Below are 14,622 nucleotides of genomic sequence, written 5' to 3' on the forward strand. Positions count from 1 at the left end.
ACCATCACTCCCGGCCTCCCTGTCTCAAGCTCTGGGCTATGCAATCCACTCCCACCGGGGAGGGATGAAAACTATCTAGAGAGTTCTGGCTGTGTGCCCTTCCAGCCTTTCCAATAACTGTCACCTCCACACCTCAAACCCAACCCCTGGGCTGGACCTAGCCTCCCTGTTCGCTGTCCTGGGGCCAGGGCACCAAAGGTGGCCAGGACACTGTGCACAAGTCCCTGCAGGGGCCCACATGGGGATGCACAGAACAGGGCCCGAGAGCCTAGCCCCCGAGCCCAGCCCCCGGCCTCCCGGCGTGGCCAGCAGCTTGAGTGGCAGCAGAGAAGTCATCCCATCAGGAACTTTGCATCTGGCGACATTCCTGGGTGAGTCCATGGGGGATCTCTGGGGCTGCTTCTGGCCTGCTCCCCAGTCTGCCCCCCTTCTCCCGCAGTCCCTCCCGAGGCTCAGACAGCCAGATCAGGTCCTCCGAAAATACACACCATCTTGGGTTTATTTGGGGTTGAGCATTGCAGGTTCAGGCACAGTTTGTTCCTGGCTAGGAAGAGTCAGGGCCTCTCGGCTCTCCTGCAGATCCCCTCCCCGTGTCCCTGCACACACGACGTCTCTTCCCCCCTCCCTGCTCCCTGAGTCTCTTATTCTTTCACCAGCCGGTAGATATGGTGCTGAGCCCCGTGCTCGCTGGCTGACACCTCAAAAACATATGCAATGCACAGCAGCGTCTCCTGCGTGTCTCTGTTGGTGACCACCTGCAGGGGACGAAAAAGATGGGAGTTAAAGCCCCAAACAAGGGCATGCCATTTGCTCGACCCACCGAGCCCCTCCCGCCGCACACCTGCAGCGCACCTGTCCCTAGCACACACACACACCTGCAGGATGGTGAAGTTCTCCAGCACGCTGTTCATCATGTACTTCTCGGGCAGGTGCTTCAGCTTGTGGATGAAATTGATCATGTACTCGCACAGCGGCGACCGATGAATGCGGTACGAGTAGTGGCCGTTCTCATAGCGGGCATACTCTGTCTGCAGGACCCAGGGGGCAGCGGGGGCTTAGAATTTCTCTTGGCCACTTCCAGCCCCGGCCCAACTCTCTGGGGAAGCTCCATGACCCACTCACTGTCCACCTCCTCAGTCAGTGACGGGCAGCCCAGGTCGACGAGGGGGGAGCCCAAGACCGTAAGCGCAGTGGCACTAGGCAAGACAGGACAGAGCAGTGACGCAGTCCTGGCCACACACACACGCTAACAGGCACAGCGAGTGCATGGAAGCAGGTGCCATCTGAACCACACTGCTGGGCTGCATCGATGTCCATCTCCCGGGTGCCAGGATGATACTTTAGCTATGCACGATGCGGCCGGGTGCAGGGTACATGGGGTGACAACTGCACTGCATGTGGAGCCATAATTATCTCAAAATAAACATTTAATTGAAAATAACTCAAAAAGCATTTTATAAGCTACTGTTGCTGCAGAGCGGGTTCCAGGCACTGGTGCGTTTCCACAGTCCCCAGATGACCGCAGGGGTCACGGGGCCGAGAAGCCCGGGGATGGGCATGGTCTCTTCCCGGGTACCAGCCTGGCATCTGGTTGTGTTGGACAGGAGGTGGTTACAAGAACTGCCAGATGTGTGAGGGGAAGAGCTCACTGACTCAGACAAATCCGGGGAAAGAGGTGGAGACAAGGATGAAGGGCATACTGAGGCACGGAAGGGCCTGGCCTAACAAACACACGGGGTGGGGGGTGGGGGGTGGGGGGGCTCCTACCTCCACTTTCTCTACCACCTGCTTGCCGAAAGAGCAGACCTTGGTGGAACAAGTGATTATCATGTTCTCCGGACTCTCGTACTGGCTGGAGACCCCGTAGAAGGAGCTGCCTTCATCCTCGATGTTGGTGTTGAGGTCTGCCTGGAGAAAGACACAGGGAAGACAAGCAGTGGACAGGTGAGTCAACAGGGGCCTTGCTGGGGGTGGAATGGAGGAGAACCCTGGGGCCGCTCCAGGTTCCAGGGCCAGAAGACATCAGGAGGGCCTCAAAAGAACTGGGAGAATAGGATCTTGGAAAGCTTCCATGCTTCTCCACACCCAGGCCTGGCATAACGTCAGGGTGTGGTGTCTCAACAATTGAAAAAGAGAACGTTGTCACCTGCATTAGTCGCAGGCCTCTGCTACCCACTTAGGCACCAACACACCCAGCAGGTGCGGCCCCCAACTTTGTCTTTAGGATTCAAGTTTTATAGTCTAAGGCTTTGCTCTTGTTAAACTGCAAACATCTGAATCTATATCAGTCATTTCTATTTTAGTATGAATTTGTCAGATCCTTTCCAGAGTCAATTTTGATGGTGCAGTAAGCGTGGGAACAGAAAGCCAGAATGGGAGACTGGCAGAGGGGAGAGTAGGAGGGGGTGCTGGGACTCCTCTATGTCTCATCCTCCAGTCCAGCTGGTCACTGGACCCTGCCAGTGCTCTTTTGGAAATGGCTCTGGGGGCCGGCTTCTCACCCATCTCTACGGCATTACTGAGTCCAGCCATCCTTGACCTTTTTACATCTCTGTTTCAGATTCCAGACGAATCCCCCCCAATGCCAGTCTCCTCCCCTTTGGTTCATTCTCTAACTTCTCTGAGAGTTCTCTTCCAAAAACAAGTCTGACTGCATCCCTCCATGGTTAAAACGCTCTCACTGAGCCCCTTGCCATAAGAGAACATGATGCTCACTCCCCAGCCTGGCTTGGGGGCCCCTGGTCCTCTAGATCAGCTTCTTGCTGTTCCCCAACACACATCTTTTCTTCCTCTGCTGACAGCAGAGCCTAAAGTACCTCCCGCTGGATGTTGCGTTGGTTTGAAATTTTCCTCTTAGAAAAGGTGGGGTAAGACTCCTGATTTCACACACACCCCCGCAAGAGGGATAGAGCAGGATCTTGGCTTCAGTTTGATCAGTGAGGCTCCCTGACCACAGGTCCAGCCCAACCCCACACAGCGGACAAGTGACGGGCCCCAGGTGTTCAGGCTCCCACTCCAGCACTTAACTGAATCTGGCAGAGTTACAGGAGAGAGAGGGAGACACTGGATGAGACAATTCAGTGCCTTGGCAGCTCTGAGGCTGCCACTTAGGCATCCCCATCCCCAGAACTTAGGCCCCCCACTGAATCACCCCATCTGAGCCAGGGGTGCTAAAAGAGCAACTCAGCACTCAGAACAAATGCACAGATTTAAAAAGGCTTAGTGTGAGGGTGCGGCCTCTCCTCCCACCTACACAGCCAGCCTGGAATCCCTGCCAGGCTGGACCCGCAGTGCGGCAGCCCTACGAGGCAGGAGAAGCTGTAGACGCAGCTAAAGAATCCGACACCAAGGACTCCTCCACACAAAAATAAGGGGCTCCTCAGAACCCTGGAAGGTTCTGGCACCATTCAGAGACGGGCACCAGGCAGTTTTGTTACTGGCCATTAGGGGATGCTCAGCCATTATGTTTCTCTCCTTTGCGGAAAGAAGTTTTCCAAGAGCAAGAACATTCTCTGGACTGGTGGGGGCTGTTAAATGTCTTACAGCACAATAGAAATATTATGGAGCCACAAAAAATGTTGAGAAGGACCTGTGTTTACTATTGTGAATTGACTACAACAACTGTTAAGTGGGGGAAAAAAAAAAAGCAGGTTAGGGAACACAATGAGGATGTGTTACTTTCATGATGAAAAAAAGAAAAGAGGCTGTTTTCATGTTGATCGGAATGGCACAGGTTTAGTGCACTCTGCGCCAGTTTTAATGAGGCCACCAGGGAGACAGGAAAACAAGGAACTACAGCTACACTCAAGTCAGGGCTCAGCCTCCGAAATCAGCAGGAGTGTTGCAAACGCGCCTCATCCCAGCCCCGGCTGGCCTCCACCCCCACCCTGGTGTGGGGATGGAGCTGGGCAAGCAGAGGGTGCCCCTGAGTCCCGGCCGGGGTGGACCAGGCCTCGCTGGGCTGGGAATTAAGGGCAGATGGGACTGGCACAAGGCCTTACAGTCATGTATAAGGTGAACTGGGACCAAAATCCAGCTCTCCGTCTTTTTCCCCCGCTAAGTCACATGCTCCTCCTAGGAGACCAAGTTTGCCAGACTTCTTTAAAAAGGAACAGTTTGCTCAAAGTATACTGCAGCTAGAAGCACAGGGCAGAAGCATGAAAAAGAGCTGGCAGGAAGCCGGCTGCCTGGGAAGGGCAGGCACCTGAACACGGGAGGGTGGGTGCCGGCCGAGCGGCAAGGCCCGGGCACAAAATGATGGCTCTCAGACCACAGCCACTGCCGGGGTCCTGTTGAGTAAGGGCGCACTTGCGTAGCACCTACCACAGGCCCTACTATGCCCCTACTGCTTTCTCTTAAATCCACTCTTTCCTTAAGCCCATGCTAAGCAAGGTTATCCATGAAATCAGGGATTCTATTTTTTCTGTGATAATAACTGCAAAACTATTGAAGAAATATTTGTTCGTATGTCACCTAAAAGAACGCTGTGCACCAGGGTCAGGCAGGACTGGCCCAATCCCTCCCAGGTTCTTCCCAGCACACAAAGGTCACGGCTCCCTAGCACCCCCACAGCGCCCTGGACATGCCATGCCCTTCATCACCTTGTGCTGCCAGAATCTGTTCAGATGGCCTTGGCCCCTTCCAGATGGCAAGCACCCTGCCAGAAAGGACTAAGCTCTCCCAGGGCTTGGGCCACGCCTAGGGTGAGGTGGGCCTGTTTCGAAGGCTGCCTGCTGTTCAACCTCTCACCTCTGGGTGGCGCTAGGTGAGAAGAGAGGTGAGCCCCGCATCACCACACACACAGGTCTCGGTCCTAGCCTCCCACTCACCTGGCCCTTCCATCCCTCAGTCACCCACTTATCCTGCCCCAGCCCAGCACGTTCAAGGGGAGTGGGGCCCAAAGAGGCTGAGACATTGTCTCTGCTGTCAAGGAATCCCTAACTGGTGGGACAGCAAGTAGCGTAAGTGCGATGGTGTTTGAGTGGTGCAGACAGAGAGGGACAGAGATAAGGAGGTAGTGGGAGAGAGATAAACCTCCCGCAAATGACTATCCAAAGTCGGCCCCAGGGCTGGCCCAGTGGCTGCACGGCACCGAGCCAGGAGATGCAGCCGGTGACACAGACAAGCCCCGCCCAGCACCTCATCTTTTCCTCAATGCCCCATCCTCCTGACTACTACCCCACCCCTCTCCCGCAGCCGCACTTCCCACACTTCCCGTCCACCCCGGCACCCCTCACTCTAATGGGCTTGGCTTCTCTTTCTCAGCCGAAGAGGAAGGCTGCCCCCCTGCCCTCCTGTCCTCCAAATGCCCCCACGCTCTCCTCCCTCCACCCTATTCATAGCTGTGGTGCGGGTGGGCAGCCCAGGCAGGGCCTGGAACAGGTGTGGGGGATCAGGTGACTGACAGATGAGCCGAGACAGCCGCAGCCCCGCAGTCGGGGCCGGAGGGGCTCAGATTCATTGTCATGTGCTGGTATGTGCCTGGGAGAAATGTCAGGGCCCAAAGGGAGCAGCTGGGATGGGGGCTGGTCTGGGGTACCCTCCTCCCTCCAAGGCCTCAGCTCACCTCTGCCCGGCATTTTCAATTTGCAGACTGGTGTTAACAACCCTGTGTCCAAGAGCCCCCTCCCTCCCACCCCGAGGACAGAGGTGGCCCCAGCTGGTCCCACATGTTGTGGGGAAGGAGGGAGAGACTTCAGCTTCTCAGTTGGCCCTCCAGACCCCGCATGTCCCACCCAACAGAGCAGAGCCTCACAACTCAAGCCTTCGGGCACCGCGAAGCCAGCCCCAGGGGAAGTGATTGGTCCGGGCAGCCAGGAGCCGAAGAACTACTAAGAACTACTACCGCAATCCCATCAACGAACAGCAACTTTCAGTGGGGATGGGCTAGGAGGCTGGGCTGGGGACATCAAAGCTCTCCTCCCACTCCACAGGGCCCTGGTCAACTCCCCAGCGTGCATGCCCAAGGCCTGGGCTGGGAAAGAAGGGAAGGCTTCGGGGGAGGCAGCTTTGTTTCCATGTCTGAGCAGCTTTCCTTTCTAATGGTGTGCGGCGAGCCTCACAACAGCTGATGGCAGGGGAAGGAGTGGCCAGGCCAGGGCAGAGAAGAGGGTTCCAGATGGCTAGGAACACCAGAGCTGGCTGTGAGGACCCCATGGGTGACCAAAAGGCTCATGCTTAGCAAACAGGAGCATTTCTTTTCTCCCCCATCACAGATTTGTACTTCCCTGGAGCCTCTGCCCTCCCCACACAGGAAGGACCAGATGACTGCCAAGGAGCCCTGGCCGCCGACATACCCCCCCCCCGTCTCTGATTTCACATGTCCTCTCCCTGACTGGTCTGGTCTTCAGAGAGGGCTTGGCTCTAGGGGCTCAAGCAAGGGGCAGGGGCACCTCAGGGTCCTCAGAGACACAGCCTCCTGCAGGTCCTCAAGAACAAAACTGCTGATGGTTCAGACGGAGAAACGGGCCCAGAGAAGCGGAGATTCGCTCAGGCCACAGCTCTCGAGCAGCAGAGCAGAGACGAGAGCCTCTATGTCCCAGCTGGAGCCCACTGCTGCCCCCCTGCTCTCCCAGGACACACCAGGAGGGCCCCACCTGTAGCCCACCACGCTCTCCTATATCTGTATACCTGTTACTGCCCTAGGACCCTGAGATCTGCTCCAGATCCTCCCACTTGGAATGTGAGCTCCTGGAAGACAAGGGCCGTGTTGGGTCCACACAGCAGGGGCCATGTGCACAGCCCACGGGCAGAGTGCAGAGGCCACACAGGGAACCAGCCTGACCAATTTCCTCAGCACCAACTGTCCCCTCCCTTCCCTTCTCCCATCCATCAGTACCTCCAACCTCCCCGAAAACATGAGAAGGAAGGAGGGGATGTGGGCTATAAGTAAGGTTGGAGAGGAACATTATAATTCCTTTTCCCTACCTGCCCACTGTCACCTCCAGGCAGGACAATCCTCCTCATTTTCTGGAAGGCAAGTCTGGGCTCTAGAAATCCCAAGAAGCCCAACCGCCCAACTCTATGCTAGATGCACCATTCAGTCTGTCGTCTCCACACTATCACTATTCCTCAGGCCTTGTGGATCCTTTCTTAGGCAATCTGGAGCCTTCTCCGACAGGAGCAGGGGGAGCTCAGGACCCCGCTTGGAGGGCGCCCTAGGCACTCTCTAAGATCGAACAGTTCCGGGTCCTGGTTCCAAGCACACACCCTAGAGACACACCGAGTGTGAATCCCCACTCTGCTGCTATGAACTGGGTGACCCTGGCAAGTCATTTCGCCGCTCTGTGCCTCAGTTTCCCCTCTAGAGAATGATGCCGTCAACTGAACCTGCCTTCGGTGTTGCGGCAAGCATGAGACGTGCTAATACGTGTCAAGTGACTAACAGAGCCTGGTATAGCCTTCCACGGAATGCCCTGACCTATTTCACAACACGTATATCACAAGAACGACCAAAGGAAAGAGGCTTACCCTGGCTGGGTGTCTCAAAGCCAAGCCCTTGCTTACCCCATGCCTCAGTGTCCCCCCACTTTGTGAAATGGGAAGCCTAGAATGGTCCTCATCTGGACGGTGGCTAGAAGAATACAGAATTGTACTACTGGCTAAAAGAAGGCAGGAGCCAGTGAAAAAGGCCCCAAATTCAGCACCCCCCCGCCCCCCTGCCCAGGTACTGTTCCCACAAATGCCTCTTGCCAACCAGGCCTTCCTTCTGATCCGAAATCACCACCCGGTGCTGAGAAAGAGTCACTAATCACCTCCCCCAAGCTCCTTCTTCCACATCAAGGCTAAGCCTGGACTGGCTTGGGGGCCTGGAGGAAGGAGCACTCAAGAGGGGGTGCGGGCTTCCCCAAAGAAGGCCAGGAGCCTCCCTAGACGCGCAGCAGGCAACGGGAGCTGCGGCTGCTGGCCGTACAGCACCGGGCCTGACGGCCACCCACAGCAGCGCCTCAGAGTTCCAACCTCCATGTCCAGGGCTGAAAGCGGGAGTAGGAAGAGGAAACGGGTGAGGGAAGTGGGTTCGGCCCCTCCTGAAAGAAGGGAGAAAGACATCCTGCCCCATACATCACACTCTGAGGCCAACCTCTCAGGAGACTGACGTGCCTGCCTGACCTAAACGAGAACAGCCTCCTCCTCACTTCCAGTCGGGACGGTTGACTGACCCAACTCAGGACAACTCTGGCCGTGTCCCGCCTGTTCAAAAACCTCCAGTGATTCCTCATTACCTAAGAGAAGGGATGGCAAATACGTCGCAAGTGTACCACTAGCTGCCCCCACTGCTACACCCACGGCAGTCATCACGAGTCAATCCAGAACCTTCTCCCTCTGGGTCTTCTCAACCCAGCATGCCAAACAAGGACTACCAATCCGCGAGAGGCGACACTCCAGTTAAAACTGCTTTCCAGGACATCTGGTTAAAATGGGAGACTGACCATACAAGTTCATTTTTTCCCCTTCCAGGGAACCAACTAGAAATGATAGCAAAGAACTTTTTTTTAATGTGCTGCACCATAAAGACAAAGCAAATGGAGGCAAAACCATACTGGCAAGAGAGTTCCACAAATTCAAGAAGACCGAAGTCTGACCAGAGCTAGAAGGAACTCAGTTGGGAAAGGAAGCAAATGGAATCACAGCCTCAAAGTGCCTGCAGAGGGCTTAGAGATAAGTGAGCTGGCGTGCTTGAGAGAAGCCCTGAGAGGCTCGGGCCTGGAGGGGCCAGGACAGTGCGGGCAGGAAAGGCACAGGCTTCACTCAAGAAAATAACTGAAAGGCCCTACCAAGAGTGGTCAGGTCTCCAGGCCCACCTCTTCCACCCTTCAGCAGAAGACCCAGAAATAATCACCAGAAATTAAACAGGAGGGCTTCAGGTTTCAGGGAGCCTGGGCAGGTCAGACAGGGGGAGAGAGAACTGAGTGAAAGCTGCCATAAGAAACGCTTGGATCCCCAGCCCTCCTCACTGCCCCATGCCTTGGATGCAGTGACCAAGTATATCCCTTCCAGGGGCGCAATTCAAGGAGTCTTCTCTGGAGAAACTAAACCCCCTCAAGGAAAAAAAAAAAAAGGTCTAATAAACATACTGACATTTATTGGTTCCCTCAAAAAAAACCAGATGGCTCCTCAACCCCAAGCACCTTAAAGTGAAGCCCACCAGGTGACAAGTCCTACCTGTACACAGAGCTTTCAATCACTATTAAATATGGACATGGCACAAACAACAAAGGAAAGAATCCATCAGACGTCATCAAAAGGAAAACCTTCTATGCTTCAAAGGACACTATCAAGAATGTGAACAGAGCTGACAGACTGGGAGATGGTATCTCCAAACCACACATCTAATAAAGGACTTCTATCTATAATATATAAGCTCATATAATATAAAAGCTCATAAGCTTTTATTATGGAATAAAAGACAACCCAATTTAAAAATTGGCAGGAGCTCAACAGACCTTCATCCAAAGAAGATATACAAGTGACCAATAAGCACAGGGAAATGCAAATCAAAACCACAAAGAATTCCACTTCATACCCACTAGGATGGGTATAATCACAGAAAATATCAATTGCAAGCAGGGATATGGAGAAACAGGGACCCTCATATAACTACTAGTGAGAATGTAATATGGTACAGCCACGTTGGAGAACAGTCTGGTAGTTCCTCAAAAAGGCAAAGAGCTGCCGTATGACTCAGCAATTCCATACCTAAGTGTCTCCCCAAGAGACATGAAAACCTATGGCCACACAAAAACTTGTATATGAAGTCCACAGCAGCATTTTTCATATAAGGTGGAAACAACCCAAAAGTCCACCAGCTGATGAATGGATCAGCAAAACTCCATGCAATGGAGTATTACTGAGCCATAAAATGGCATAAAGTTCTGATTCATGCTATAATACAGCTGAACCTTGAAAACATTACATTAAGTGAAAGAAGCCAATCACAAAAGACCACATATTGTACGACTCCATTTATATGAAGTGTGCAGAAAGGCAAAGCTATAGTGACACCATTGGTGATGGCCTAAGGCTGAGGAAGTGGGCATAGGAGGAGGTAGCTAAAGGGTGTGAGGCTTATTCTGGAGGTGATGAAAATGTTCTAAAATTGATTGGTTGGCACAACTCTGTGAATATACTGAAACACTGAACTGTACACTTTAAGTCAATGAATTATATGGTAGGTGAATTATAAAACAATAAAGCTGTTAAAAAAAATATGGACCAAAAAAATATGGCCAAAGGTTATAGATATTGTCAGACATCAAAACAGATAGAAAAAAAGGATGAAAAGGAAACAAAGACAAAGAAGGGAACAGAAGAAACTTTAAAAAATGATTCTTACTTCATATCCCCAGAAAGATAAGAAAAAAATTGTAGTCATGAAACAAAATCAGGATGTAATCAAAGAACAAGAAGGAACTCTTAAAAATTAAAAATATCATGGTCAAAGTTAAATATTCAGTAGAAGGTGGGGCAGAGAATGCCACCATATTCCACTAACCTAATCCACCACAACTGTACAATGCACCATGATCTTTTGAACCACTAAAAAAGAAAAATGCCATCAACTGAACTATGAACACACTAGCAACTGAAAGACTCATCCATCTTCTTCTATAGTCATAGAACCCTGATTTTATTCAGAATCGCAGTTTACTCAACTAAAAGAGTACATTTCCCTGGCTCTTTTGCAGCTAGTTGCAACCATACAACATAATTAAGTGTTGTGTGTGACTTCCAAGAAAGCTCCATAGAGGGAACGAAGTTGTCTTCCTCCTTCCTGATGCCTGGAATATAAATATGATGGCTGGAACTCCAGAAGCCATGACCTTGAGGGCAGAAGCCATGCACTATGTATGGTAGATAATTGGAGAGGAGACAGATCTCTGGTGATTTCAAGGAGCTGCTGGACCAGCCTTGGACAGTCTACCTCCAGACTTACTTTATATGAAAGAAAAATAAACTACTTATTTATGCCACTGCTACACTGGGTTTTATGTAATATGTACTCAGATACACTCAACCAATTCAGAAGAATTAGAAGATAAAGTTAAGGAAATCTCCAAGAAAATGAGTTGGAAAATCAACAAAGAAATTGTAAAAATCATAGAGGGTAAGCCTAGGATATACAACATAAGACTAATAGGGGTTCTCGGATAAGAACACAGAGCCAACAGAGGGAAAGAAATAATATAAGTAAATTTCCCCAAATTGAGAAATAGTAATCTCACAATTCAAAGTGCCTGGCTGAAAAAATCAGAAGGTAAAAACACACATATCCCAAAGCTCATCTGTGTGAAACTTAAGAACCCAAGGGATAGAAAGGAAATGCAAAATTTTCAGAGATAATAAACAAAAACAAAAACAAAACAAAAAACAAAAACCCAAGTGACATAACAAAGGACAGAGAATTAGAACGTAATCATACTACTCGTGTTTGAAGACAATGGAGCAATGTACTGAAAAATGATTCTTGAAAATCACTGCTGGGAAAATGATTCATGACTTAGATTCTATACCCAAAGTATCAACCAAGTAAAAAACAACAGGCAAAGACTTGAACATGTATCTATCACACGTTTTTCCTTTGGGAGGTACTACAGAATGCTTTCCAGCAAAATAAGCAGGCACACCAAATAGAGAGAAATATGAGATCTAGAAAACCATAGATTCCATACAGGAGAAAAGTAAAAGCAGGCTCCAGATGACAACCACAGAGCAGGTCGAGAACAACCAATTCAGACTGGAGCAGAACAGAAGCATCCGGGAGGAGAATCTCAAAGAAAGGGGGAATTGATGAATGATTTGATGGGTGTGAGCATTTGGGGAAAAACTTTTTTTTTTTTTAAAGATTTTATTTATTTATTTGACAGAGGGAGAGAGACGGCGAGAGAGGGAATACAAACAGGGTGAGTGGGAGAGGGAGAGGCAGGCTTCCCGCCGAGCAGGGAGCCCGACTTGGGGCTCTATCCCAGGACCCCCAGGATCATGACCTGAGCTGAAGGCAGACGCTTAACAACTGAGCCACCCAGGCACCCCATGGGGAAAAACTTCTTAAAAAAATTTATATGATGGTTATGATGGAACAATACATAAAATTTTAATAGGATTATTTAGAAATACACTGGTAAGAAAGCCATTTACTTGTAGGAAAAAACAAAAAAGTTGTACAAGAAATAAAATGTAATTATAATAATACATAATTACATAGTAAGCATAATTCTTGGCTCTCTGCAGTCAATCTGCATGGTCAAGAAAACAAACATTTTATTGCTTTTATTAAATTATACAACTTACTAAATATGATAGGATTGAGATGACGAGGGGAAAAGTGATATAACACCACTAAGGTTTTTCTATAGTACCAGAACAAGTACATAATGTCTTAGTGGTGATATCAAGATATAGCAAGACAAGGGTATGACTTTGAACTAAGGAGATAAAAGCCAGAACAAACAGCAAAAATTTACATTGATTGCTTCTGGGGATTGGGATTGGGGCTGGGGTGGAGTGGGACAAAAATCTGATGCTTCTCATTACAAGCCTCTTGGTATTAATTAATAATATAACTATTAATATCCAATGATTTAAAAATAAATTACCTATTTTTCATCCCAGGATAAAACAAAGATTTTGTATGAGGAGGACCTTCAGGATCTGACTCCCCTTTCCAGGTTTATTTTCCGTTATTCCCTGTCACATACCCCTACCCATGACTTTCCCCTCTGGAGCCCACTTCCTTATGCTTCCCCCAGGCTGTAGCAGCCCCTCCCGGGCTCTGCCTGATAGATCCTGCCCGTCCCTAAAGGCCCGGTCTGACCCCCTTCTGCTCGCACAGCAAGCTTGCAGAGTGCAAAAACCAAGTACCTTAAAGCTCAGGAGCCCCGAGGCTCAGTTCCGGCACTGTCTCTTCTGGAGATCACCAGGCTCATGGGGGGTTTGATGATAAGGACAGACAGCCAGGCTGGAGGGTCCTAGCTAGGGGCCTGGAAGCCACCGGAATTATATATAAAATGCTTCTGAAATTGTTCAGAGGCTCCATCCAGCACGCAAGAAGGCCCTGCTGCACTTCCCCGCCGCTGGCTAAGTGTGCACTTGTCATACTCTCTTCCCTGCACCCCTTTTCTGGGTGTACTGGGCCCCTGGAAGGCAAGCCCCCAGAGCAGGTACTACACCTACTGGTCTTAGAGGAGATGTTTCAAAAGCAGGGAGCTCTCCTCACATAGCACCTGTCCAGGGGTGAGGCAGGGAAGGCAGCAGAGGCTAAGCCTATGGGCTGGGCGGTCTGGGCAGCTAGGTGGGTGTTTCTCTTGCGGTGAGCTATCCTAATCCTATAGCCCACTTCTGCAAGCCCTGCCCAACCCAACAGCTGCCCTACTCGAGCCCTGAAGCGAATTCTGGACTTGGCATTCAAAGAGTCCATGTGGGCTCTTTGCCTACCCCTCCTTCAGTGTCCCCTGAGGTCTTTTTCCAGTACTATAGCCCCCTTGAGGCTGCACTTCCTGCCCGGACACGGCTGCCATCACCACCTCTCAGAAAAGGGCCTTCCTCACTGGCTCGGCTCTCAGGCAGCATGGCTGCTCCTCGACTCAGCCTCCCGCCTGTGTGGCCGTTTTGTGCTTGCACCGCCCTCTGCACTAGCCCCGCCCTCGTGGAAAGGGCATCTGATGCCCACTCTTCTTCTTTTCTCATTATCATCAACGTATACTAGGGATTGGAAGGAAGAGTTTATTAAAGGGCTTACCCAGAATTTCACAAGAAAAAAGGCATTGGAAGGTCCCCGTTCAAAGAGCTCCTTGAGTCCCCCCTTTTTCTCTGGGAATTTGTCATAGATCTGGCGGATGTCCACGGCTTCGAGGTAGGGGTCACTGTAGCTTGGGCTGGACTGGCCGATGTGCACAAACAGGTGCTTGTTGTACTGTGGAGAGAAAAGCCGGATTGAGGGTCAGGTGCAAGGTAGCAGGGCAGACAGAGCAGACCAGAGCTTAGATCACAGCCGTATGACCTGGAGCAAGTAACTTCACCGCTCTGGGCCTCAGTTTCCCAACTGGTAAAATGGAGACAGGAAAAGGATCCGATGTAAAGCAAAGTGAACGCGTATAAAGACCCTGGCTGCACCTGGCAGGTGCTCAGTAAACTGCAGTGATTGGGATCACTCTCAGTCCCAGCTCTGTCACTGAACAGCCTTACGCAAGTCATTTTCTACCTTTGGGCCTCTCGTATCTCATCTGTGATGTCAGACCACTGACCTAGATAAGGTGTTTTCAACTGTGCTCCACCCCGCAGATGGGGGCTGGGCTGCCTGTGACCCTCACAGGTACCTGGCTACACCCAAAGAAAGTCTACTTTGTTGTACGCGCTGGGCTTCTGAGTAAGAGTTGGATTAATGGTTCCTCAGCTGAAAAAACAAGTTTGAAAACGTCAGAGTGAAATGGTCTGTGAAGTCCCCCGGGCTCTGGCGCTGTATCTGCTTCGCCTCCTCCAGCTCCACCTCCTCTGACCTTTCCAGGTGACGCTGGTCCCCCAAGACACTGACGTGGAAGGGGACCGGGTGGGGGTGGGGCTCTGGTCTCTGCTGGCATCCCCAGGATGTGGGTCAGACACAGGAGGCTCCTCAGAGCCACGGCGGAG

The 14,622-nt window shown here is 51.1% G+C and overlaps 1 protein-coding gene across 4 annotated transcripts in view; it reads right to left on the reverse strand.

Annotated features, from left to right (window-relative positions):
• Positions 1-472: 472 nt before the first annotated feature.
• Positions 473-14,622, reverse strand: part of TEAD4 (TEA domain transcription factor 4) — a 61,181-nt gene continuing 47,031 nt past the window's right edge. For all 4 annotated transcript variants that reach the window (XM_021690798.1, XM_021690797.1, XM_021690799.1 and 1 more), the window contains 4 exons: positions 13,736-13,909; positions 1,768-1,908; positions 876-1,028; positions 473-755 (listed from right to left, as the gene is read on the reverse strand). In XM_021690798.1, the coding sequence (XP_021546473.1) occupies positions 642-755; positions 876-1,028; positions 1,768-1,908; positions 13,736-13,909 (582 nt within the window). In that variant the 3' untranslated portion in view covers positions 473-641. The remainder of the gene's footprint in view (positions 756-875; positions 1,029-1,767; positions 1,909-13,735; positions 13,910-14,622) is intronic.

This window comes from Neomonachus schauinslandi, chromosome 5 (genome assembly GCF_002201575.2).
Source record: "Neomonachus schauinslandi chromosome 5, ASM220157v2, whole genome shotgun sequence".
NCBI classification, from domain to species: domain Eukaryota; kingdom Metazoa; phylum Chordata; class Mammalia; order Carnivora; family Phocidae; genus Neomonachus; species Neomonachus schauinslandi.